We start from the raw sequence: 26,380 nt of genomic DNA, 5'->3' as shown, positions 1-26,380 counted from the left end.
AAGCATAAATGTGTCTGGACCTAATCTAGCTGGAAGGTCACATGAAACCATGAACCTATCTTATATTGAGTCAGGCTATCTAACAATGCTGTCTGCTTGGCCCACCTCTTTAAGGAAAGGGGACAACTGCTACTGAGATGCTTTATCACTGGAGGAGTCCGGGATTGAAACTGGCACCTGCTGCATGCAAAGCTTTCAGTGTGCCTGCTGAGTCACTGCTCCTTCCCATTCCTCCATGAAATGATGGTTGGGAGCTATGGAAGACAAAAGTCTTCATCTTACCTTGTTGGATATTGTGCTATCACTGTAGTGTAATGATGCGTGGATTCAGCCTGGGAGCAAAATATTTCAGTGGTAACATAATTGTCTTCTTGGTCATGATTCTAGACTTGGGTGCTTTATGCTTGGGCACGGGGTCTGTCTGTGAACCCTGTTGGTTGTTTTTTAGAGACTTCCACCCTCAATGAATTAAAAACAAAAGCTCAATAAAGGCAGCAGGATCATTTTTCACCAGCACATTTATTCCTTGTCTTGCTGATATTGGCTAGATACTTGTAAAGCAATGATATACTACCAGTTACACACCCATTACAATTTTCCGATGCTCACAGTAAAAGCCAGTGTGCGAGTCAAAGAACAGTATTGCAAACAAACCAGTCTAGTTACCTTGAATGGAAGATTTACCATCCAGGACTCGAATTGTGTCTGCTAGCAAAGATCATTCAATTATGTGGTCAACATGCCTTGGAGCCAAGCGCAGACTAGTTGTGTTGAGAAACTGTGATGAACAAGAGTTTTACTTCCAACATGTGCAAGGACAGAAGGTCACTGTATATGCTGGGGTACCTTCAGTTTCAGAGATGATCTGTACTGCTTTCAGGCAATTGTTTTTATAAATTTTTCATTTTGAACAAATGAGTTTAGTTTCTGCTATGTTTAAGTATAATGTAAATAATTTATCCTTTAGTTGAAATATTCACCATTTGTGTGCCTGAAATTCTATAATGAAGCTATTATTCAAATCCTGTACAAGGAATACTTTCAAATTCCTACTTATTTAGAGGCAAACTAATCATATTTATTGTGTTTCCCTGTACACTGCTGGCTAAAATGTGAGTGTGTGTGTGTGTATAACATGAAATATGGATACTTATTAAAATAATTCAGTATGCAGTGAGATGATCAAAGCACAAAATGAAGCCCTTAAGGGTGCGTGAATTAACTTGCATCTTTTATTTTCCTTTTAATTGCATCTAGATTCACCAGACAATATTTGAAAGAAAAACCTTGAAATCAGTCAATGCTTTCTACCTTCATATTATTTATCTTGCTTTGTTTAGGTCAGTGGAACAATGTATAATACAGGGAGGCACGTTTCTCTACGACTGGACAAAGAGCATTTGGTCAACATCTCTGGAGGGCCCATGACATACAGTCACCGCTTGGAGGAGATCCGATTACACTTTGGTAGTGAAGACAGCCAAGGGTCAGAACACCTACTGAATGGACAAGCTTTCTCTGGGGAGGTATGTTAGTATATTGTGAACTTTGAAAAGAGCAGCAGAATGAAGCATGCATGGGGGAGGGAGAGTTGTTTTGTTTTATAGCCACAATAATGGCATGAAATTCCACATTTTACAAAACACAAACATATTAGCTACAGTAGACATTTGTCATTTGTGGGGGATTGTTTCACAAAATCACTGAAAATGGCAAAATCTGCAAATATTGGGAGGCTATTGCCTCCCAGTAGCAAAACAACCTGTTTTCCCCACAACTTTATGATGATCATGCAGTAGAAATAAAAACAGACTGGAGATTGCATCAAATGATCAGACTACAGATTGCAAATATATTTAATATATTTAATGTTAATGTTTACCTTATGCAAAAAAAAAAATAGAGGGGAGGGACATTTGACTTGTTCAGCTTTCATCACCAGTTAGCAGTAGGAATTAGTTGAGAATTGGAAAGAAATAGCCAAAGAAAATAGACAGCTTGAGCAGTAGTGTCCAAGCCCTCCAGGGAAACTCTGGGGCTTCTTGGTAGTTTATCACAGGTTTCTCAATGCAAAGACAAGTTTCCCTTAACAATCAGTTTGACCATCACTTTTCCTGCAACCCATGGGAATGTCAGGCCTCCTACTCAAACATCTAACCTGAGAACACATCCAGGGAGCTTTGCTATTTTACATAAACAAACCGGAGGACACCAGTAAACAAATTGACAAACGTAACCTGTTCAGTACTCACAATTGGATCAGAAGCTGATTAAGGATATGTTGAACTCACATTGACTAACTCAAACAGCTGCTAAACAAGTTTGCACTGCTGCTGCATGTTGGTCAGAAGCTGACTCCCAGCTGATCGGGGATTCTGACCCCCAGCACATCCCTGTCTCCTAGCCTTGTTATGCCTAAGATACTGGAAAGATTCTCAGAAGGGACTTTTAGCTGATAGGGAATCAGATGGGAATGGGTTTCTGATCCACCATCCATTCTGAAAAATCACTACACAATGAAGTTGGAGATCAGAACTGATTCGCTTCTGATTGCCATGTTGCAAAAGGGGAGGAGAAGCACACTGCTTCTCTTCTTTCCTCTTCAAGTTGTGCAGGGGGAACAATGTTTCTCACTTCATCATTTCTAAAGGGAGAAAAAGAATATTTCTCTTCCCTCCACTCCAAGCTAAGTTGTGGGGGCAAGGGGGAAAGCGATGTTTCCATATTGCACATAGGGAGAAGAGAAAGAGGTTACTTCTCTCCTTTTCTCTGTTGCCCAGGCCAAAAGCTTGGGTAAGGAGAGGAGAAGGTGAATAAAGTGGGCTTCTGATCACCACCACCACCCCACCATCAAATTTGCTGCATCTTTCAAGGACTGAAAACATGACTTCAAGCTGTTTCATGCAATCATCTGCAATTCAGTTTCAAATTCCCCTGCAGGAGATCAGAAGCCGACTCCCAGATGATCCTTCCTATTATTTATTGTCTACCTGATTGCCAGTGGTAAACAAAATATGAGATGAACTGGCAGATTTTTGAGCATCCTTAGATGGAAATCTATGTATGGAACTACTAGCTTTTGAATAGCAGCAAAATTCCAGTTTTTTATATATAGGGGAGATTATGCCTTGCCCATCTCCTACGCCTGTCTGCAGTTTCCCTGCTTAGACAGACATACAGAACTTGATACAAGGTGGTCCTATGGGATGCCATTTGATTTAGAAACACAGTGCAAGGAGAAGCCTTGGAATCTCCCCACACAAACAAACACACACACAGAACTGCATCATATTACCAATTTGAAGTCCCATATGCTCACTTATTTAAAAATACAAAATATTGAAAGCTCCATGCACACTACTACAGTGTCCTATCATGACCCCTTACGTGTGTCCCAAATGTAGATTCCAAGTAGAGCCAAGAATCCTCTTTAGCACACCACCCACAGTTTCTCAGTAGACAAATTAACTGGAAAGGATTCCTTCAAGGAAAGCCATCAAGATAGAAGGACGAGATGAATTTCAAGGCAGTCTATTTATGAACTAAATAAAAAGTCGGGAACATTATGGCGGACAGATTGTTTTTCTTCCATCAGTGGTTTATGTCTAGACCACTAGAAATAAATTAAGTATTCTCTGTAGGCTATAAGCACTGAGTTGATTTCTATAGAGATTTGCTTAGGGGGGTGCCCGTACACAAAAGAACCAAGAATAAAACCACTAGCAATATCTCTTGCATAAGCCTCAGTGATATGACTAGTACTTGTAAGTATATTCTGTAGATTGCACTGGAGTTTGCAGTCTGCAACATTGCAATGAGCAGACTTCTGAAGATTAAGTGTTAGACTGAGACCACGGGGATTAGCAGCAAGAGCCTGCAGATAAGTGTCTCCAAAGAAGTCATCAGAATTCGAAGGCATTTAGGTAAGGACAAAGCAAGTCACAAGGTCAAGAAGGCCAGTATTGGAGACAGAGGGAATGTGAGTAGGAGGCAGATGGACAGATGATCTAAAGAAAGGGAGCCCTGCAAAGATAGGTCACAAAGGGAGGAGTATTCCATAATAAAAAGGAGAAAAATAGGATGTAGCTACCTGTTTCACAGTGGCCCAGAAGGTCTTAGAGATAGTTAGGGTAGGATCACCAGAGCTAGTGGGAATCTGCACATAGTCAAAACCAAGAATCTAGGTGAGTAAGTATAGCCTATTTTTCTACCCTTAGAAACTTGCTTTCCCACATCATGGATTGGGAAAGGAGGCTTAGAAGGTTTCTGGTTTGAGACTATATCAGTTTCATCTTAAGAGTTCTTCATAGCGGATTGTTCCTATGCTGACATTTCAGTGACAAAAATGAGTCTACACAGAAGGCTTCATAACACAACTCGTAATGGCTCATGAGAACTGAACCTGCATATTTAAAAACAATAATGAAGAGTCTGCCATGTGATCTTCAAGGCTCAGGAGAAATTCAGAAAGCAGACAGAGGTGATCTGTCTGTTCCCCAAGAGAGAGTTGTTTTTTTCTGGATATTTGGACACCAATATGACTTCCAACTATATGAGCATACATATTAGAGGATCTGAGAAACATTCCCTACTTGCAGATATATACAGAAGGCACCTTGGATACTTTATCTTTTCCCCCCTAAAACACCAACACATTTTGGCAATAAAAGAGTTTATTTTGTTGAAGATTAATAGCCATTTTACAGTCTGGATCATCTATCACTAACTGGGGGATGAGTCAATTACTGCCCAGCATTTTTATTGGCATCATGGAACAACAAATATCTGATATAAGTAGATTAATTGCAGCCTTGTCAAATGATGTTGTTATAATGGATGGCAATAATTTTCTTTGCTTTACAAAGTGGCGTAGTTGCGTAACAAAGTCACAACAACTATTTTAATGAAATAAACATCCAATGCCTCTATAGTTACTTTAAATCCATTGTTCGGTGGACACGTTGAATGAAATGTTTGTTGTTGCTGTTGTTGTTGTTTTAAGCACTGGACACTCCAGTTGCTTAAATAAAAGCAGTATGTATATGAAGCTAATCACATTGGTATAATTAAAAGAATATTAAAGACTAGACTGGAAATAAAGAATAAAATACAGCATTGATTTGGGTTCATCAGTGTATCTGGTGATCATTTCAACAACTAGGCAAGATGCTTTTTTAAAAATCTGGCCTGGGGATTTGACTTTCATATCATGCTGCTGAGAACTCAGTTCCTAAATGTGCACAGCCCATATGTTCCCCTAGGCCCATTTCAGGCTTGGAAATTTTGGGGGGTGGGGGGGAAGCTGAAGCCTCTTCTTCTTCCACCCCATAGTCACAATCTGAATTTGAAGCCCTGAACAACTGGGAACTGAATTCCCAGCACTGTGGTATGTGGCTGATGGTATCAGTCAGGTCAGAAAGCCCAGATACAGCTCTCAGGCATCTAGTTGAGCCTTAAATGATGGACTTCGTAGGAAAGAACTCAGTATCCCATGCCATCAGTTGAGGCAGAGAAAAGATCAGTGTCACTGAAACAAAACTTTGCCAGAATTGAGTGAAAACTCTTCCATAGGTTTTGAGGGACCAATTCGGCCACTCTGCTATGTGAAAGTCACACAACTTCCATGGTAAGATTGTAGGGGACTCCCATGTATGGAATGATGCTCACGAAAAAAAGGCAAAGAAGTTACAGTGCAGTATTGCATGATTGCCTTAATGACTAAACCCAAGAAATTTTAGTATGGACATTTTAGAAAGATGACTTACCAGTATAACAGTAAGTAAGCAGTTTGAAGAAAGAAGATACTCATAATTCTCTACACAAATGTGGTATTCTGGAATAAGGGGCACATCTTTTGTAATAACAAATATCTTTTATATCTGTAGAATGGAGCTGGGTTTGCAGAACATGTATCAGTTCAAAGTCAAATGAATACTCTATATTAAGAGTTAATAAAGAGCAGGCCATATGTGAAATGTAAACTATGTAATGTGACTCACTAGGGGCTTAATTAAACTCCTGCACGTTCAGCTCCAGATGGTTTATGAAGGGGGTTTCATTTAAAAAAAACAACTAACACAACCATTCATAGAATACATAATTAAAATATATTAATAAAAATATGCTATAATTTTATCAAACACCTGGCAGGTAATAATGCATGGCTAAGCTACCACTTGCAGCTCCAAGGCCAGATGTTGCCCTGCTATAAGGAGAGCAATGTAACAGATTCCCCATAAAAAGCTGAAGTAGATACCTCCTGCTGAACTTCTAATATAGAATCTTCTGAGCCCAAATTTATAATAGTGACTAATTGATTAGTGATGTTCTGGATGCTATGCACATGACCATGTATATATAAGCTTTGATGAATAAGCCATTTATTGCAGAGTTCCTTTGTTTAACCAACTGGTCATGACTCCCAATTAAGAAGCAATTGACATTAAGCAACTATGGAGTACTTTAAAGCAGTGGTCCCCAACCCCCGGTCCGGGGACCGATAGCGGTCCGTAGATCAGTCGGTACCGGGCCACGGCTCCTCCTTGTCCTCCTCCCCGGCTGCTGCCTCGGGGGCTGCCCTGCCACTCTGCCTCCAGCTCACCTTTGGTGCTCTCCAGTGGCTACCATGGCTGGGGCTTCCCCTCAGTGTGGCACTGCGTAGCTGCTGCTGGCAGCACCCCCCAGTGGGCAGCAGGAAATCAGGGATGCCGGTGGGAAAACAAGTGGATAAGGGGTCAGGCGACATCAAGATCCCTCAACAAAACCCTCCCCCCCCCGGGCCTCAGTAAAATTGTCAAGCATTGACTGGTGATAAAAAGGTTGGGGATCACTGCTTTAAGGGATCATTCTTACTCCCCAGCAGACTCATCTGAGGCTGTGGAGAGCATGCTTTCCTCAGCTACAGATATTTACTCCTCAAGATCAGCTGTTGGCAGGTTCTTTCTCCCCAGCAGACTCCTGAGCTCTCTGCAGGCTCAGAGGGGCCTGCTGAGGAGACATTTAAAGATCTTATCAAATGGCTGCTGGAGAGGATCTTTTGGAGAGGACCCAGAGAAAACTTGTTAGCCTCATACCTGGCATCCCCTATCCTGCTGGGACCAGCTTCAGGCTGGGATTGGGGTGGGTAGGCATAATGTTACCTCCATACCCAGCCTCCCCAACCTTGCTATAGCCAGCTGTAGGCAGGGTGTGTAGGGGGAGGGGGTTGGTCATGGAGATGACTTGTCATCTCTGCACCCAGACATCCCAACCCTACTGGAGCCAGCTCAGCAGATCCCAAGCCTGTCTGCTCCCCACCATGTACAGCCCAGAGTGTGTAGGAAGGGCCAGCTCAGAGCATTTAAGGAGACCTAAGTCCCTTTAAGTGCCTCCAGAGCTGCCAAACAACTGATCCATAGAGAGGCTTCTCTCTGCAGGATTTGGCCAGGTGGCTGATTTGGCCAGTTTGAGTTTCCTGGATCAGCCAGATTTGAATCGATTTACCAAATCAGTGATTCAGTTGATTCAAGTTTTACCAAATTAGAAAAACATGAATCCAAAATATACCACACTTTCCCCAGTGCACATCCCTAGTCAGTAATGTGGTGTCATCTGCACAAAGATGTCAGGCAAGGATGTCATTTATCTCCTTATCTGTCCAATGTGTTCAAGAACATATCCTAAAGAAAGTAGGATTAGACTGAGATGAAGGTGGAATGAAAATTGGGAGAAGGGACATCACATCAACAACAACCAAGAGAAAAAGTATGTTACATGTATGAACCATCAGTTTGATTTACTTTCATACTGCACTGATGTCCCACATGTAGGGGAAAGAAATTAAAATAATTTCAGGAAGTGGAATAGTGAAATTCAGATCTACAGATTGCCATGGGCTATCTGAATTACAACTTGGAGCTTCCCCCCCCCCCCCCGGAAATTGACACTGGTCAGTTTTAAGTAGTTCGGCTCTAAGATAAGTTTGCCATACTTCAGTACTTATTAACATAGAATATTAAGCCTTGGAAGAAGGATTGAGAAGAAGGAACATATGTTTCAAGGCAGTGGGGTTTAGTAGAACTGCTGCAGACTGCAGATTAATGTTCATCCTGGGAGGTGGAAATCAGAGTGGCAATGTATTTAATTGCTTGAGATATACACTATGAATCAAAAGGTACTGAAGATGCTTTAGAAGACATATTGGGATTAACTCAAGGGGTGGTACATTTTAGTTACCTGTATTTGGCAGTAAAGATGCCAGGAAGTGGATTACATTTGAATAGAGCTCACTCCAACGTTGGTGACAGTGTCGGCACTCCTTGCACATGCTCTGCCCAGGCATGCCAGAGTTACTGACCAAGACTCTTCATCCTTTTGGCTGGATCATTAACCAGCCTGCGTATTCATTCTGTGCATTTGATCTTGTAAGCAGCAAGTGAGCATTGCTCTTTCTCCCAGATCACACTGCATGCAGGCACAGCCAGCCACCTCGGAGGCAACAAAACTTCCTTCCTTAGTTGATGGACATAGGACAAGAGAGCTGCCAGCCCCCAGATATGCCCTGTCTAGTACAAAAGCTAAAGTGGCCTGCAAAATGCGTAGGACCTCAACAGCAGGGGGGAAAGTCTCCCTTACTTTGTCTTATTCCTTTCCCTATATAACTCCAGTCTCAACACTGGTTAATGGGTAGTTTTAAATTTGCATACATTGTACATTCATGAACAATGAATTTAACAGATTAAATAACTACTTTGAATACGTTTATATAAATGAGCTGGGGCAGCAAGTTTAATTGATTAATTGGTGCAATTAATTGCTTAAACTTTTAACTTCCCATTAAAAGCATGCTAGCTCACTTGCTCTGCGAATGAGAAATATTTTTTGAGCTCCTAAAAAAAAAAATTCATTGCTTGATTGCACTAATGCGAAGCCCCAAGGAAATGTGTGTGTACGATAAGCTGAGTAGCGCTTCTGTACAAATTCTGTCCATCTTGGCAAAATAAGCGAGAGAGAAAAGGTGAACTCTTTCATCACAGAATCAGGGATTTGGAAGGGACTTCCAGGGTCACCTACTCCAACCCCCTGAAGAATACGACCATGCAGGGTTTTCAAGGCAAGACTCAGTGGTGGTTTGCCATTGCCTGCCTCTGGTGGTCTCTCATCCATGTAATAATCAGGGCTGACTCTGCTTAGCTTCCACAGTCTGATGAGATTGGAGTGTCTGGGCCCTCCAAGTCAGGGTCTCACGATTCCACTAGCACAGCCTTTTTCAAGCTTTTGACCATGGAGGAGCCCCTGAAATAAATCTTCAAACTTTGAGGAACCTTGCAAGTGGTCAGCTGGCCACGCCTCACCGCCACACCCACAGAAGTGACATATCACCAGAAATGACATAACCACCTGCACCCTTTGCTTCCCTGTTGCTTATTATCTCTGCCTTCACAGTGTTGGCTCCGCCTCATGTAGACCGGAAAGAAGGGCAGGAGCTGAGAAGACTACCCAGACCTCCCCCATAATACAGCACAACTAACTCCCACCTCCCTTCGATTTTTATATCCACAGACTACCCACCAAGCCCACTGAGTGGAGGCAGCCAGTTCTATAGCTTGTGGCCAGGTCCATTAAGGCAGGAGGGGAAAGGCTGCAGACCCCCCCTCTGGAACTCCCATGGGCCCCTAGAGTTCTGCGGACCCCTGTTTGGGAATCCCTGATCTAGCAGGGACTTTCTCCTTCAGGGCTCTCTCTGCGCCATCGATCCCGGGGATAGAGTGTGTCGGCCTAGGGTGGGAGTGAGTCAAAAATGTACCTTCACTCTGCAGGCATGAATTTACTGGTTGACCTGGGGCCCCGGAATGTTCGCCTGCCCTCAACCCAGGCCAAGGCCTTTTCAGTCCTGGCCCCAACCTGGTGGAATGAGCTCCCAGAGTAGCTGAGGGCCCTGCCGGAATTGTCAACTTTTTGCAGGGCCTGCAAGACAGAGCTCTTCCACCAAGCATACAGTTGAGGCCAGGGTGGAGTCCCGGTGCTTCCATCAGAGGATCCACCCCTCGATGCCTTTAAATCTGGCTCCTCACTCCCAGTGGAAGAAGCTTGACCCTCCAGCTGAGTGGGGGAGGGGGGAGATACTAGTAGGAATGAACTTAGTTCGCGATGTGTCTATTTATTTATTGTTATAAGGGGTGTTTTATGGGGTTTTATTGTTTGGAGCCAGTTTGGTGTAGTGGTTAAGAGTGCAGACTTCTAATCTGGCAAGCCAGGTATGATTCCACACTCCCCCACATGCAGCCAGCTGGGTGACCTTGGTCCTGCCACAGCACTGATAAAGCTGTTCTGACCGAGCAGTAATATCAAGGCTCTCTCAGCCTCACCCACCTCACAGGGTGTCTGTTGTGGGGAGAGGAAAGGGAAGGCGAATGTAACCCACTCTTCTTCTTCTATTTTGCCATTTTATTTTGTGTGAACCACCGCGAGACCACTGGAAAAACGGCGGTATAAAAATCAAAATATAAATTAAATAAACACAAGTTTAAAAAATATCAATTATTAAAGGCGATCAACAGGCTGAAAAACATCCTCATCGCTGGTGATTTGGCATGTGCTTTCGCAGAACACTGGCCTGAATCTGTTCTGGAGGAAGAAGCTGGGATTTGACTGATAAGGATGGGTTCAGGGAGGGCAAATTGGCCCAAGTTGTTCAGAAAAAAACCTGTGTTGGCATAGTAGGGGGTTTTGAGATGTTCTGGGATAGGAAAAGAACAGGATGAACAGGGGTGTGGGAGGCTGCTCAAGTGTTGCTATGGAAGAAGGCACCCATTGGAGCAGAAACGAATGGCTTCCTGTCCAACATTTGCCTTGACATCTCTATAAGCCCCCTTTGCCTGAAACAAAACAAAACCTTCGCGGATTGAATTGTTAATCTGAAGATGGCTACTTAAAAAAAAAACTGAACAAGCAAACTAATTACTGTGCTGTATTCCATTACTTGACTTCATCTTCCATTAAGAGTTTTAGTGTCCTTTGTGGCACGTGCCCTGGAATGAGCCATGACTGAGAGGGAGACTTGGAGAAAATACAGCAGAAAAGATCCTTCCAGTTGGGAGGTAAAAACTGGTGCAACAGACCACAATTAACGAAGCAGCTAAAATTCTAGGAATATGGGATCGTAATAATCGTTTCCAAATGCCAGCCAAATGTCAATGATGTTAGACCACGGGTCTCCATAGCTGGTGCTCTTTATAAGACTCCTGTCAGAGTTTAGCACTGGCCGTCTGTTAAACTGGACTGTAGAAATTCACCATAATGGCTTCAAACACAAACAGGCCTCTGCCCAGACATTCCTGGGACAATATGGTAGAATCCTTTTTGCAATTGTAGTAAAACTATTTCCATTTGTAATAAATAATGCTTATAGGATACGTATATAAATTACTTTTAAAAGGCAGGCACTTGCGTTTTTCAACACTCCTGAAAACGTTTGTGCCTAAAATAATCCCCCTCCCTCTTGTTCTGGCCTTGTTCTCTCCTTTTTGCCCCTCTTTCTGTTATTTCTTCTTTTTTTGCAATTGGGAATTTACTTGGGATGGATCCCATGGAGCAGGGGTAGTCAACCTGTGATCCTCCAGATGCTGGCAGGGGCTCATGGGAATTGTAGTCCATGAACATCTGGAGGACCACAGGTTGACTACCCCTGCCGTGGAGGATATCCAGAGATGGGAGGAGCAGGTTTTCTCTATTCCTACCTGCTTTAGTAGACTTTTCTCTCCAAGCTGTTCCTGGGGCCTCCTTTCCCCCCAAGAGCAGTATTTAGGCAGGGAGGATTTGGGGCAGCAGCAGGAGAAAGCAGTTGAGAAAGTCATGCTCTACAGACAGAAATCCCATCCATAAAGTGAGATTCTGCTGGGGATTCAACCAATCACTTTTGCATGCAGTGTTTTAGATGGCATCCTGAAGTCAAAAATTAAAGAGTTTTGAATGAAGCATTTGGTGGGGTAAAAAGAAGGTAAACTCTGGTGGGCATTTGCCAAATGACCACATTGTGAAATAATCATTTATCAAGAAGGTCACTTGTATCACCCTGTAAACTTACCACTCTCTTGTCTCCTTTGATTTTCATGTGGTATAGAGCAGTGGTTCCTAACCTTTTTGTCACCGGGGACCACTCACCAGGGACCACTCAACTGCGGGGACCACTCAACGCCTTTTACTGACGCGCGGTGGGGGGGTAGTTTACTCCTCTACTCTCAACCACTGCCCTAGCGCTCTCTGATCGCTATGGTAATGTTTAAACATCCCTTCAAAATAAGATACAGACACACCACAACAATGAAATATGTTGTAAAGGGCCGGGGGGGGATGAAGTAAAGGGCCGGGGGGGGGGGAGAGAAGGCATCCTTCGGGGCCCATCTCCAATTAGTCGAAGGACCACATGTGGTTTGCGGCCCACAGGTTGGGGATCACTAGTATAGAGCAGGGGTAGTCAACCTGTGGTCCTCCAGTTGTTCATTTTTAGGGCTGTTTACCAGAGAAAGATTTGGTTACATTGACTGAAACCTTGATTATACATTACTCATTGTATATATCTTCACAAGAGGAATTTCTTAAGTTTTATTTTGCATACTTGTTTATATATGGTATTTATTATTCACTATTCAATTTTATTTTTAGTATGCCAGTAAAGGTATGTGAAAAATGCTTGTTTGTATTCATTCTTAATCACAACCTGGTTTTGAATGCCAAATAGCATTGGGGGCCACTGTTCAACACCTTCTTGTTTGTACATAAAACCAGCTTTTTAAATGCTGGACATACAATTTCCCTGTCCTCAAAAACAGTGTTCTTGTCTGTCATTCCTTTATATTTATGGTTGTAGTTGAACATTTTTTCCACATTCATTTTTGCAATCTCAGTAACATGATGAATATCATCACCAAGCTAGGGTCTTAGCGTAATGTTGTTCTTGTCACATTGCTGCTTTAGAAGAAAAATTAGATTTCATATATAGATTTCATTATACAACCAGAAGCCTATGATATCCAAACTATATGGGCACTATGCAGTTCTGTGTCATGTACGTTTACGTTTCATAACATATATTTGTATTTCTACTCACTTGAATAGGAGGGGGGAAAAGAAAGGTAGTGTCCTCCATTAAAAGATTTATGTCTCATACTCAAGGATTACATGTGCATTTTATGGGAAACCTGATAAAAGTGAGAAAGGCCAAACATTTCTGGTTGCAGCAAAATGAATTTTTCTTGATGCTTCAAGTAAATATTTTCTGTAATTAGTCTTTTCATGCCAGGAAACAATATCTCAAATCCCTAAGCATCACATTTCTAGCTCATAACCGTGCACAGAGTTGAAATGAAAATCTTTCTGGAAATGCTGCAGAATGAGGGTATAGTCTACCTAATTGAAGGTATAGTCTATCCCATTTCATCCAAGGAGCAGAATATCTGGTTCTTACCCTTTTCCATTTTATCCTCAAAACACTCCTAGGAGGTAGGTTAAACTGACAGGGGATGACTCATTCAAGATAACCAGCAAAAGGCCACACAATTGGGAACTTATTTGAGGAAGAAATCAAATGCAGGTCTCCTCCGTCCTAGTCTGAGACCCTAACTGCTTGCCCAAATTGTAGAACCATATTCTTCCAAAGTCGTTATCATTGTAAATGTAGAGTTACAGTCTAGTGAAGAAGTAACCTGAGAGAATTTCCAAACTGTATTCAATAATGATGTCTACCTTCATACAGCTTTCACTGTATTCATATTTGGCTAAGGGCTAAGTGGGCGTAGATTTGGTGTGGCCAGTCCAAGTGAGGGGCCAATTGGAAGGCGTAAAGTGCCTTCTGATTGGCCCCTCACCAGGACAGACAGCAGTTCTAGCCAACTGGGTGAGGACACAATCTAGGCCCTCACCAGTACAGGCCAGAAAGACTTCTAGGCCCCCACCAGCACAGGCCAGAAAGCCTCGAAGAGGTATGCTTCTAGGCCCCAGGGGAAGACTGCGCCACTGCCAGAGGGGAGGGGGGAAGCAGGCCTTCCCCTCGGGCCTAGAAGCACACGGGGGGGGGGGAGCTTTCAAAGCCGGTTCTCACAAATGGGCTTTCAATCTAGTTAACTTATAAAATAAATAATTGGAGGAAATTAAAATTAGATCATTAGTGCTTCATGGGGGTAGGGTTTTTTCTGCATTAGTATATATAATAATACTCTAGTATATATAGTATATATAATTATAGTATATATAGTAAACCGCCCAGAGCTGCAAAGAAATGGGGGGTATAGAAATCTAAATAAATAAATAAAATATATAACTGGAAAGTCAAGATGCACCCAGTATAAAAATAAAAACTATTTTTCATTGTAATGGGTTTGCTAAGGTCTCATACAGTCAACTCACCTTGTCAACAAGAATATTTTATATATGAAAGGCAAACTCCTATTCTCATAAAAAACCACATTCTTATAGGATCTTGTGAATGAGACATATGCCAATACCATCGTATGTGTGAGAGCAAGTTTTCTTAACTCAGTAAACAGCTAGAAACTTCTAAATGACCGTATCCAAAGTGTGTAGTCGCTGGCTTCACAAACTCAAACCATCCAACATTTCACAGAAGGAGAAAAGGAACATTTGAGAATAACTTGACCTTTTAACTTAGTGGATAAGTTCTCACTGCCCTGGAGGGACTCTGGCAGCAAGGAGCAAGCTAAGGCAAGCTCCAGCAGATCTGGTCATTATTCTTTAGGTAAAGAGAAAGCTCTAAGAAAGCCAGCATGGTATAGTGGTTTCGAGTGCTGGATTCTAATCTGGAGAATTGGATTGTAATTCCCCACTCCTCCAAGCAGCCAGCTGGATAACATTGGGCCAGTCATAATTCTCACAGAACTCTCCAGACCCACCTATTGCAGAAGTTGACTGTTATGAGGAGAGGAAGGCAATTGCAAGCCCCAGGGTAGAGAAAGGCAGGGTATAAAAACCAACTCTTCTTAGAACTGAAATTAAAGGCATTTGGAAACCAGACAGAAGATGGCTCAATGACTCAGACTAGGTACTGACTGCAGATTGTCAAGAGAACAGATGAAATCAAGAGATTCATACTGAGGAGCCTGTGTATTACCTGACTTCCTAACTTACCTTAAGAGCACTTAAGACAAGAGCTAGGGAGAGAAATAATTTAAATAAATTAAATGAATTGCTTCTCAGTATGCACCTCCAGGCTAGTAGCACACTCCACTGAGCAGCTGTCTTGATTAGGCATGTGCATTCAGCTGACCTGAACTGAAAAACTTACCGGGGGGGGGGGGACCCATATCTGTATTTTTCCAGTATTTATAATCTGCTTCAGCTAACGATACAGCTGGCCTGAATAAAAGCTGAATGTTTTTTACATTTATTTGGGCATATTCTGAAATGGTTACTGATCATTTAAATTTAGCAGCTTGATCGGTCCATCGATCAGCTGTAAATTTAAATGGCTAGCAGCCATTTAAACCTTCCCCTTCCAAAGGTAGAGAAGTTATAGGGACTGCTGAAATGGCTCCAAGCCACCCCAGCAATCCTTTATGCTTCCCTCCCTTTAGAAGGGGATCCCTGAAATGCCTGCAGGCCATTTAAACTTAATAGCTTGAACAGTCAGCAGTTAAGTTTAAATGGCCAGCCAGCCATTTAAAGCTACCCTTTTACTTCCCCCCCTTCCAAAGGGGGGGGGGGGACAGAAATGCATATGCCTAGTCCTGAATACAGGTGTGCATTCAGTATATCTGAGCCAAAAATTACCTTATCAGCATTTTCTGGGTATAGCTGACTATCCAAAATGGCTGAACCCCACAAATTGAAAAAAAAAATTTAAAGGACAGTCACAACAATACCATGACATTCTGCCAGTTGTACATGATGGTAAGAAGATTTGGGTTCCTCTGCCCTGACAAAGACATTTATCCATCTCTGGTATCACCAGATGTATAGTGGGACCTGCAAAGTCTTGAGTGTCTGAGGAGGTGTCACTGTGCAGATACAGCAAGCCAGAAGCTGATGATGGGGTTAACAAGGATGATAGTTCTTTTTGGCGGCTACTGATAGTTGAAATTAAAGGGAATTTCAAGAGATTGAAGTCCCTTTAAATGCCTTCCAGGTGAACTTGCCACTTGCAGAAAGCATTTAAAGGAACAGTGAATATTTTAAACACTTTTGGAATTCACTTGTGGCTTGCAAAAGGCATTTAAAGGTACTTCATTCCCTCGAAATGCCTTTTTGCCCCTTCCATGGAAATCAATGGAGGCACCTGATTTGAGGGCTCATATTTTTGAAACTTTTTTAGGGGAGGTACATACAGTGATGCTGCAAATTTGTTTCCCCTAACTTAAAAAGCTATCCCCAGGTACCCCCAGATTGAGTCTATGTGCACCATAGAGTATAATAGAACCACAAAAATGTGCATTTCCTGAATATTTCCTAAATTTGAATACTGTATCAATATTGGGAATCAGGAATATCAGGAAATACCAGTATTTTTCAGGTTCAGTATACCCAGACTTGAAAAATGCTGGTTGGATTTTTTTGCACATCCCTAGTCCTGATGCGGTAGAAAGGAAGAAGCTTATACCATTCCCCCAGGGGCCAGGAAGAACTTCCCGACACCATGGAATTAACATTCTGAGTAGACACAAAGTGATACTTAGCATTTAGATAGTTTTTCCTATGTTCTTACAGAGCTTCAAATACATCATTTGAGTAATCCTCACTGGTTTAAACTGCTGTGTAGGAAAGTGGCACCTTTATGTCACTTTGCTGCAAATTTGATGTAACTGAAAACTTGTGTGAAATTATTTCTGTGTCCAATAGTGCAAAATCTCAAGTGACCCTCATATTAATCATACTCCGCTGGCAAAGGCGTAAGAAATAAGAGCAGTCAAGGCATGCTGCGTCAGGCTTATACTCAATTTCATCTACCATCCTGCTATACAAAATGACCTACTAGATGCCACTGGAAGGCATAAAAACAGAGCATAGAGGGCAGAATCTCTCTCCATTATTAACCCTCAGCACGGCTATTCTGAGAATGCCTTCCTCTGAAGATGGAAGTTCCATTTTGCCTTACAGCCCTGTAAAGTAGACTAGGCAGAGAGAAAGTGATTAACCCAAGATTACCCATTTGAGGATTTGAGAAAGGGACTTTCAGGTCCTATCCATTACAATGGCACCAAATTTGTCTAGTCTGCTCCAAGTGATTCTATCATTTTCCCAGGAGAAGTTAGGTTCGTGATTAGGTTAATGTTTGTACATTCCAGGTTCTCCCCCTTTCCTAAAACTGGAAATGCATTGCCATTTTTTACGACATATTTCAGTCAGAAGCTCAGTAATCTTGGCATCTTAGTTTGTTACAACTGTCTAGGTAATGCCATCTGTTCCAGGCAGCTTGATCTTTTTAAAAAAACGAATTAGTTGACATAATTTTTCTTGTACATCCTCTGGAAATTGATTGACTGATTGATCCTTTGGAGAAAGTGGTTGTCAGTGCAATCCTAAACAGACTTTGCACACTTATAAGTCCATTGAATGAGCTTAGAAAAGTGTGATTCTGCTGTAAAATGTGGATATTCCATATCTTATATAGTTAATAGTAAATCAGATAATTAACTGGTATTTTTTGGTATTTTTTTTCTCTCAGTGCCTCTTTTATATCTTTGTCATTTAATGATTGTACTGCATCTCTGATTCTCTTATTTAAATACATTGAAATTATTTGTTTTTATATCTTTAACAGTGTGTCCAGGAAGAATTCTTAATTTCTTTTTCTTTGCTTGTTCTTGCATTGGTTTTGCAGGACTTCCTACTCATATAGCCTCCCTGATTCTAATAACCATGCTGGCTTCTTCATGCCCTTTCTAATTCATGGTCTACATTTTCTCTTAGTGGTTTAAACCTACAAGCTTTCTGAAAGGGTTGTGATTCTTTCAGCTTGTTTTAACTTGTGGGGCTTTTCCTGGCCCCTCCGCGAGGTTCACCCTTCTCAGCCGTGGCGTCCCCTCTTCTTCCGCCCAAGAATCACAAAGTCTGCTGGATTTTCCAAACACCGTCTTTTATTCTCTCCTCCCCGTACACTCGCAACGACCTTTTCTCTCATCCACACCAACCACCACCCCGGTGTATTCCCCACCTTATATTTCCCGCCTTGGACCCCGCCCCCCTACATAACCCGTCTTGCCGCCGCCGCCCTTCCGTCCTAGTCGCTCGTCGGCGTCCGGAAGTTACTTTCAACTTTCAGGTAAGCGTTTCTTTCTAGGTTCCAGCGCCGGCGACTTCTCGGGCGGGCCCTTCCTCGGGGTGAGCGAGTAGGGAGGTGCCACTGATCACAACTCCCTTTTCCCCCGCCCCCTTCCCAGGCTGGCCGGGCACTCAACGCGAGGACCGGTTTGGCTGCTATAAGTCCCTTGCGCTTAGCATCCTCATTCCAGGTTTGAAGTCCGGGCGCCTCTCTACAGCCTCCCTCCCCGCGTTCGTATCCGTTGGTCCCTAACTCTCCATCCTCGCCCGGACATAACTGAACCTCTTATATCTGAGAAATCTCAACTTCTGAAGAAATCCCACTTTCAGAAAAATAACTGGCCAGGAATGTAACAATATTAAACATTCTGTTTACATATATTTTAAATCTGGAGTTGTGGCTATTATTCCTAAAGGGTTCCTCATGCATGTAGTTCTGGACATAGCTTAGGTTTAACACTCTTTTCAAAATATTTTCGTAATGAATATTTTGGTGTGATAATTAACAAAGGTTCAGACCAGAGAGTAACTTTTCACAAATGAATGACAGGTCAACAGTTCACTCATTTGCACGCACAAAAAATTATACAAATAATACAACTCTCACTTCTAAGATTGTTATTTAAACCTCTACATCCCTAGTGGACAAACCATGTTGATACAACAAAGCTTATCCGAGGTGACAGGTATGTTGCTAGGGCATAGAGAATTTCTGATGGTATCTGTTGGTTTCTGTTGGAGAGGCCAAATGAACAGCTTGATCATTTGTTTATTAGCAGTATATGATGGACACACTTTAAAAGCTAGTGCCCAGGAAGTGGGGAAGTGAAGGGTTAATTCTTCACGGAAGGAAAGAGCTGAAGTGACAGGCTGTTCCAAGGACTCTGATTGGCCAACAGCCACTATGAGGGAATTGATATTAACGCTGTGTGCTGGAGGGAGATTATTCTGATTGAGATTCTGACAGAACTTGCGTTGAGAGAAGAGCTTACTCTGCCCTAGCTATGTAACATCTTATCTGAGGAGAAATTTAGTCGGAGGAAATGTTTTTTATAGTGTGGATTCAGCATAGTTCTACTCAGCTGGGAGAACTGGGATTAGGCATGGACAATTCAATTTGATCCGGCCAAAAAGTGCCCGAATCTTTCTTGATTCAGCAACAAATCCAATCCAAATTGCCATTTCCAGGTTAGTTTAAATGGCCGAATCATCCTTGTTCAAATCGCAGTTCAACATGATTTGGCGATTTGAGCAAGTAGCCATTTAAACATTAATGGGAAAGAGAAAGGTGGGGAAGTTCTCCCTTTTGCCTTTCTCTGACTTGCCCGGAGGGAGGGGTGAAGTAGAGTTACCAAACTTGCAAGGTAGCTGCAGGAGCTCTCCTCAAAAGAACCTCTAAGTTGCAAAAAGATTGGACCAGGGGGTCGAATTCTAAGGGCACCCAAAAAGGATACCGCATCCAATCTCCATTATTTCCTCTGGTGAGAACAGATTGGGGAATCTGGTTTTTCCTCAGTTTAGGAGATAATGGTGGTCAGATGGGGGCACCCTCTATTATTGGACCCCCTTTTTGCAACTTAGGAAGAGGGATTGCAGTTATTGTTTAAACTTCAGGTGAGTGGAGTAGCAAGGAAAAAATGTGTTCTGTTGTGCTGTGCGAGGAGATGGTCTATCTTGCTAGGTCCAACTGCCCTGGCTATGCTACTGTTGCCTTATGACAGGGTCACTCTGTGGGGCTCCCCATCCAGATGACTCAGACATATCAGGAAGAGCAGAAATCACAATTTTACCTGTTCATCAAAATAAAACACATTCCCCAAACTTTAAAGCAACTGCACTAGCTTCCAATTTACTTACAAGTCCAATTGAAGATGATGGTATCACCTTTAAAGGCCTATATGTATTGGGAGCCAAATACCTTAATGCAGGGGTAGTCAACCTGTGGACCTCCAGATGTCCATGGACTACTATTCCCATGAGCCCCTGCCAGCATTTGCTGGCAGGGGATCATGGGAATTGTAGTCCATGGACATCTGGAGGACCACAAGTTGACTACCTCTGCCTTAATGGACTCCTTCTCCCAATATAGAGCCAATCACACATTAAGGTCTTCTCAGTGCTCTTTGTTGACAGCCTCCTCTTTTTATGCAGTCAGTGACGGGACAAGCATTTGGACTATTGGTTCCACATTTGTGGAAGGGACTGCCAGAAGAAATCTGGCAGCTACCAATTTAATTGCCTTTTAGATTAGAAAAACACATAATACCTGACTTGTAAACGGATCTGTATGTAGCTCTAACAAGCTAATGGGACTGTGTTCCTACAGAATCGCAATTAAAGTAGCAATGAGTAATTGTTAACTTTTACCGAATTGCATTTATGTTTTTGTCCTGGAAGCTGCTCTGACCTTTGGAATTGTGGGATATAGATATTTAATGTTGCACAGAGGAGAGGGATGGCAGTTTAAAGAAAAGTAGCCAGAGAAGAGGGATTTTCCACTCCAAATTGCCCCTAACTGAGCTCCTCCTACATGTTTATCCTTCCAAATGTACATTTAAAATTCCATGGAAAACAGCCAGTGAGAGGCACTTGGCTGCAGAAAAATAACTGGCCAGGAAAGGGTTGAGCCCACCTTCCTCTTTACCCTTTCTCTTTACTCCTTTCTCTGTTCAAAATTCACCCTCCAAAAGAGAGTTTTCATCTTTTAAAAAATAGTTCTCAGGACTTTGTGCCGTATGTGGTTATGGCTGCTCTGTTAATTTTTTCATTACATGATTAGACCATTTGGGTAATTCAGTATTTTTCCCCACTTATTTATTTGTTTCGTTCCCAACTTCTCTGCTTATTCGGGGGATGTAAGAACAGCCTGTCATAGAACAGACTCTAATTCCCTATTGGGATGAAATGTTTAAACTTCATCAGCACAAACTGAGTAGAAAAAAATCCCACCCCCATAGTTCCTTTGAGGCATTAAGATGCTAAAAAGTCCAACCCTCCTGTGACTCTTATAACATATTCATTTTCCCGTAATTGTTTTTAGTTGCTAAAGTATTACTTTAATTGGCTTCAGGGATGGTTTGTCTTTAATTAAAGAGTTATGTTATGTCCAAAGGCAGAAATCTTCAGTTTTACAATAATTCTTAGGCAACTGATAATGAATTCTGCATTACAACTTTCATTTTTTTTATGCTTTGGCCTCTAAGACCAAATTCTAGCATTTGCTGTATCAGCAACAAGAAAAGACAAGAGGAAAAAAGCTTTCAGAAGATGGCTCTCATGCCTGAGGACCCAGCTACACAATATATTTGGCAAACCGTTGGGTCAGGGTTTCCCTAATCCATCCCACTTTCCCCACACCCACACAGCAGCTATGGAGAACTCACTTCCCAAAGCACCACAGGACCTAGTACACATTGGGCCCAGAGAGGAGAGCTTCCAGTCTTCCCAGCCACTCATCAATGTTTTTTTTTGGGGGGGGAGCCTTGTTTGCACTGAACACTGCATGTGCAGCTTCACATTGAGCCAAAAAGCATACCCCAGGCCATTTTAGCTGAGAAAAATAGGTCAGGAGCAAGGTTGGAGCCTCCTCACCTTGCACTGTTGTCTCAAAGTGAATCAAGCCCAAAGTGCTTGGATAATTACGTTCTCCACAGCTGCTTTGCAGCTTCAGGAAAAGCAAGCCAGCAAAAGCAAACCTGGCCCAACTTCTAGCCAAACATATTGCTTGGTTTAACCCTTAGAGTTGTGCCTTGTTGAGTTGTGCCTAGTTGAACAGCAGCCTGCTAGTGGTTAAAAAAAGCATTCCAACTTTATGGGGATGAACACTGCCAGGTCTTAGTGGAAGAACTATTAGAACTAGGAAGGTGAAACTTAGCAGGACTGTCAAGCACTGGAAGCTAGAAGAGTGCAGAGCATGGCCAAGGAGGGAGAGAATCCAGACTATGTCAGCAGTACAGAAGCATGTCAAGAGCCTCTTGTGGCGCAGAGTGGTAAGGCAGCAGTCATGCAGTCTGAAAGCTCTGCCCATGAGGCTGGGAGTTCCAGCAGCCGGCTCAAGGTTGACTCAGCCTTCCATCCTTCCGAGGTCGGTGAGATGAGTACCCAGCTTGCTGGGAGGTAAACGGTAATGACTGGGGAAGGCCCTGGCAAACCACCCCATATTGAGTCTGCCATGAAAACGCTAGAGGGCTTCACCCCAAGGGTCAGACATGACCTGGTGCTTGCACAGGGGATACTTTTACCTTTACCTTATAGAAGTATGTATTTTCCCATTCATTTTGAATTCCTCTGGGATGCCTTGATTTGACTCCAGGCATCCCACAGCAGGGCCTAGAATATAGGATGTAATCCACACCACATGTCTCTCAGTAGCTTCAGAAATGTGGGCTGCTTCCCATCATGCTTTTCCTTTGAGAGGGTGCATGCGTATTAACATTGCTGAGCACCTACATGGCCCTAATCATCCCAATCCTGCCATTTTGATTCCCTCTGTGCCACCCCAACAGTTTGGATCATTACTGTAATATCCTCGGCTGTGCCCAAATAACCAACCCTTCCCACATTCATAAAATAGTCGAAATGTGAGCAAATTTATATAAATATTGTGTTGTAACATGATTTTGTATCCATGTTACAAAGCATTGGTTGAATGGGCAGCATGGATTTGCATGCCTGTTCAGGTAGGGACCCAGTTCTGAAAGTAGAAAGCCTGTACCAGTGACGGGTGATTATCTGAAACAGTCCTTCTCTCCTCCTGTAGTTGTGAATTTCCTGCATTCTGCAAGGGAAATGGTCCCAGCTACTTAATCAGGAGTCCCACATGATACAGTTGTACCGCTTCACAGATAGAGTGGGAAACCATAGAATCATAGAATCATAGAGTTGGAAGGGGCCATACCGGGCCAAAGGCTCCCCCGTGTGGTTGCAGGAAGAGGTGGGGCCACCTGCTATGACTAAAACTCCAGCCTGCAGCCCAGCATGAAACCTCCAGTACATAAACAGTCAAAGAAAATTCCAAGCAAAAATATAAAGATTTATCAGTCCTGCATATATAACACTTACATATAGAATCACAGAATTATAGAAGGGGCCATAGAGGCCATCTAGTCCAACCCCCTGCTCTACGCAGGATCAACCCAAAGCATCCTAAAGCATCCAAGAAAAGTGAGTATCCAACCTTTGCTTGAAGACTGCCAGTGAGGGGGAGATCACCACCTCCTTAGGCAGCCTATTCCACTGCTGAACTACTCTGACTGTGGAAAAATTTTTTCCTGATATCTAGCCTATATCGTTGTACTTGTAGTTTAAACCCATTACTACGTGTCCTCTCCTCTGCAGCCAATGGAAATAGCATCCTGCCCTCCTCCAAGTGACAACCTTTTACAAACTTAAAGAGGGCTATCATGTCCCCTCTCAAACTCCTTTTCTCCAGGCTGAACATTCCCAAGTCCCTCAACCTATCTTCATAGGGCTTGGTCCCTTGACCCCAGATCATCTTCGTCGCTCTCCTCTGTACCCTTACAATTTTATCTACGTCCTTCTTGAAGTGAGGCCTCCAGAACTGCACACAGTACTTCAGGTGTGGTCTGACCAGTGCCGTATACAATGGGACTATGACATCTTGTGATTTTGATGTGATGCCCCTGTTGATACAGCCCAAAATGGCTGTACCAAAAGCTTGAATTCCTTCTTATGTAAAAACAACTTCTGGAACATTCAAAACTAGCCTGTCAAGGAACAGATCAAACTTGATAGGTCAAGGGAAGTTAGTTTAGATGAAGGTATTTAAATGAAGAGATTTAGACTCCTAGGATGCTAATATTTATTAATTTACAGCTTTTATTTGCTGAATCTCCAGAAAACCTTCAGGCAGCTGACAAAGTAAAGCATGATAAAATCATCATAAAACAACATTAAATAATTTAATATGTATGAACTATTAAAAACAAGCATTTAAAACGAGATAAAACTTACATGTTTCAAAGTGGAAACCAGCTATAATACAATTTTAAAAGATTGGCTGCTTGGTTAAAAGGTAGGGCAAGAAGAAATACTTTTCATGGCACTTAAAAGATAGTAAAGGAGGCTCCACGTGAGTCTCAGAGGAGGATATTCCCTAGGTGAGTTGCCTTTACTGAAAAGTCTTCTCTCTGGTCTTCTCTCTGTATCATATCTGCGAGGGGGGGCGGGGAGGTGGACACAAAGAACAAGAGTTGTGAGAAGGATATCTAGTAGAAGGTTGAACTTTACAAGAAGAGGTAGAAAACTATTTTCTTCATAGGAGAACAATGCTGAACTACTATTGGTCGAAGTGCAACTGTAACAGCCAGGAGGAGGAATAAAATAATTGAATCTAAAGTTTTAAATTGTCCTGTTAAGAAATATTACTTGAAATAGTTAACTTAATTTCATTTGATAATTTATTTCCATACGACAATCACTGATCAACTTAATAGGGTGTTATCAGAATTTCCAGATAATGACTTGTATCTAGCAACACCATTAAGAAAAAAATCAAGTACCCTTTTCTTAAAGGGAGACAGCAGCAATCCCCTGTTCTTTAGGCTACTGAAAGTTGTTCCTGTGGGTCAGTGGGCCCTTGGGATTATCAGGTGGGGATCTTCAGAGGATAAAAAGCACTGCATAAGAGTATTCAGATGCTTGCTCCTCTGGTACTTGTTGCCCTCATTTCTCTGTTGCTTGCCCAGTGCTTGAGAGATGGTAGTGGTCCAGAGCATCAATTTGTCATTTTTTTAAACATTCTCCTTCATTTGCAAAGAACTGTCATGATCTGCTGTCATGATATTACCCTTCTTTTCATCCACCCAAGTACCCATATTGTTCCTTTTATTTGGCTTTTTTTTAATTTTAGGGATGGAATTAATTTATTAATAAGCCTACTACATGTTAGTTGGATATCTTTCAGTCAAAATGTTTGGAATGTTCAAAGCCGGCTAAGAGTATTTTCTGAAAGGGACCAGGATGGTTTATTTCCCAGGGAGGAGATATATATCCAAATCTGTACTGTTCTTTCTTTAATTAAAGTCACTCTGATAAATTGCATATCTTCCCTCCAATCAATAAAGCTTTGGCTTCAAGACATATTTATTTTTATAGCCAACTTATTTTCCCTATTGATAACTTTCTGCAGTACAAATAGAAGCACCATTTTCAAAGGCAATCACTTCTGTCTAGGCAAACTCAGTGATAATGGAGATAACATTATGAATTAAGTAATACAGGAATGGGCAGTTCAGTGTAGGCTGACATTTTTGGAGGAAATTTGTTTTTCTTTTAAAATTATTGCAGTAATAACAGCCATACCTCAAGATATCCGCATCTTGAAATTCTATATTAGGTGTCATCTTAACCACCAAGTAAACACATTTGAGTTCTGTAAGAGAGACAAAATTCTGTTTCAAACTCATTTTCCCCCTATTTATCTCCTACTATCTCATCACCTTTTATCTTTTCACACTCCTATCTTTCTGCAAACCAGTGTGCATTAACGCATACCCATCTGCCAAGAAACGCTGGATTAAAAACCAAACGAAAGGATTGATCTAGTTCATTTGAAAAACAAATCCTCCAAATGCAAACAGTGTGGATGGGGAGGGGGGAATTTCAGAGGAGTTTTTGATATGGGCATATTAAAAGACATATACTGCTGTCCTGCTGAAAGTTCTGCCAGCAGCAAAGCTTTGCAGTTTGAGCTACAAACATGAACCCAGTTGAGGTCAAATCTCGTTTATTTAGTCCAATTTTAAATGTCTGAGACCTGAAAACCTCCAAATGCTCCCTAAGTGAAAGACAGTTTTTTTGGTTAGGTAGATACATTAATTTCGATTCAACTAATCCACATGCGATGGATGTACAACTGACAAAGAAAAACCTACAATACCTTGTGAACTCTATTTCTCAGGTCAAGTCAGAGAACACAGTGGAAGACCTGCAACTGGGCCTCCAGTGGTTTTTAGTTGACAGACACAAAGGAATGAGATAGCAGAGAAATCAATGAATGGATTGTTCTATTACAGAGGGCAGATAAAGGATCATAGAGGATCACATTTTAGAATGCTCTGCTGTGTCAAAAGTTCCCCACTAATAGAATACAAACACACAATGGAACTTT

At 42.1% G+C, this 26,380-nt stretch overlaps 1 protein-coding gene across 2 annotated transcripts in view; it reads left to right on the top strand.

Annotated features, from left to right (window-relative positions):
• CA10 (carbonic anhydrase 10) overlaps positions 1–26,380 on the top strand; it is a 426,373-nt gene that overhangs the window by 343,284 nt on the left and 56,709 nt on the right. For both annotated transcript variants that reach the window (XM_077328676.1, XM_077328677.1), the window contains exon 5: positions 1,341–1,526. In XM_077328676.1, the coding sequence (XP_077184791.1) occupies positions 1,341–1,526 (186 nt within the window). The remainder of the gene's footprint in view (positions 1–1,340; positions 1,527–26,380) is intronic.

Source organism: Paroedura picta, chromosome 3 (genome assembly GCF_049243985.1).
Source record: "Paroedura picta isolate Pp20150507F chromosome 3, Ppicta_v3.0, whole genome shotgun sequence".
Lineage (NCBI taxonomy): Eukaryota > Metazoa > Chordata > Lepidosauria > Squamata > Gekkonidae > Paroedura > Paroedura picta.
The sequence above is the reverse complement of the archived record's forward strand: the minus strand, read 5'-3'. Positions and strand labels throughout refer to the sequence as shown.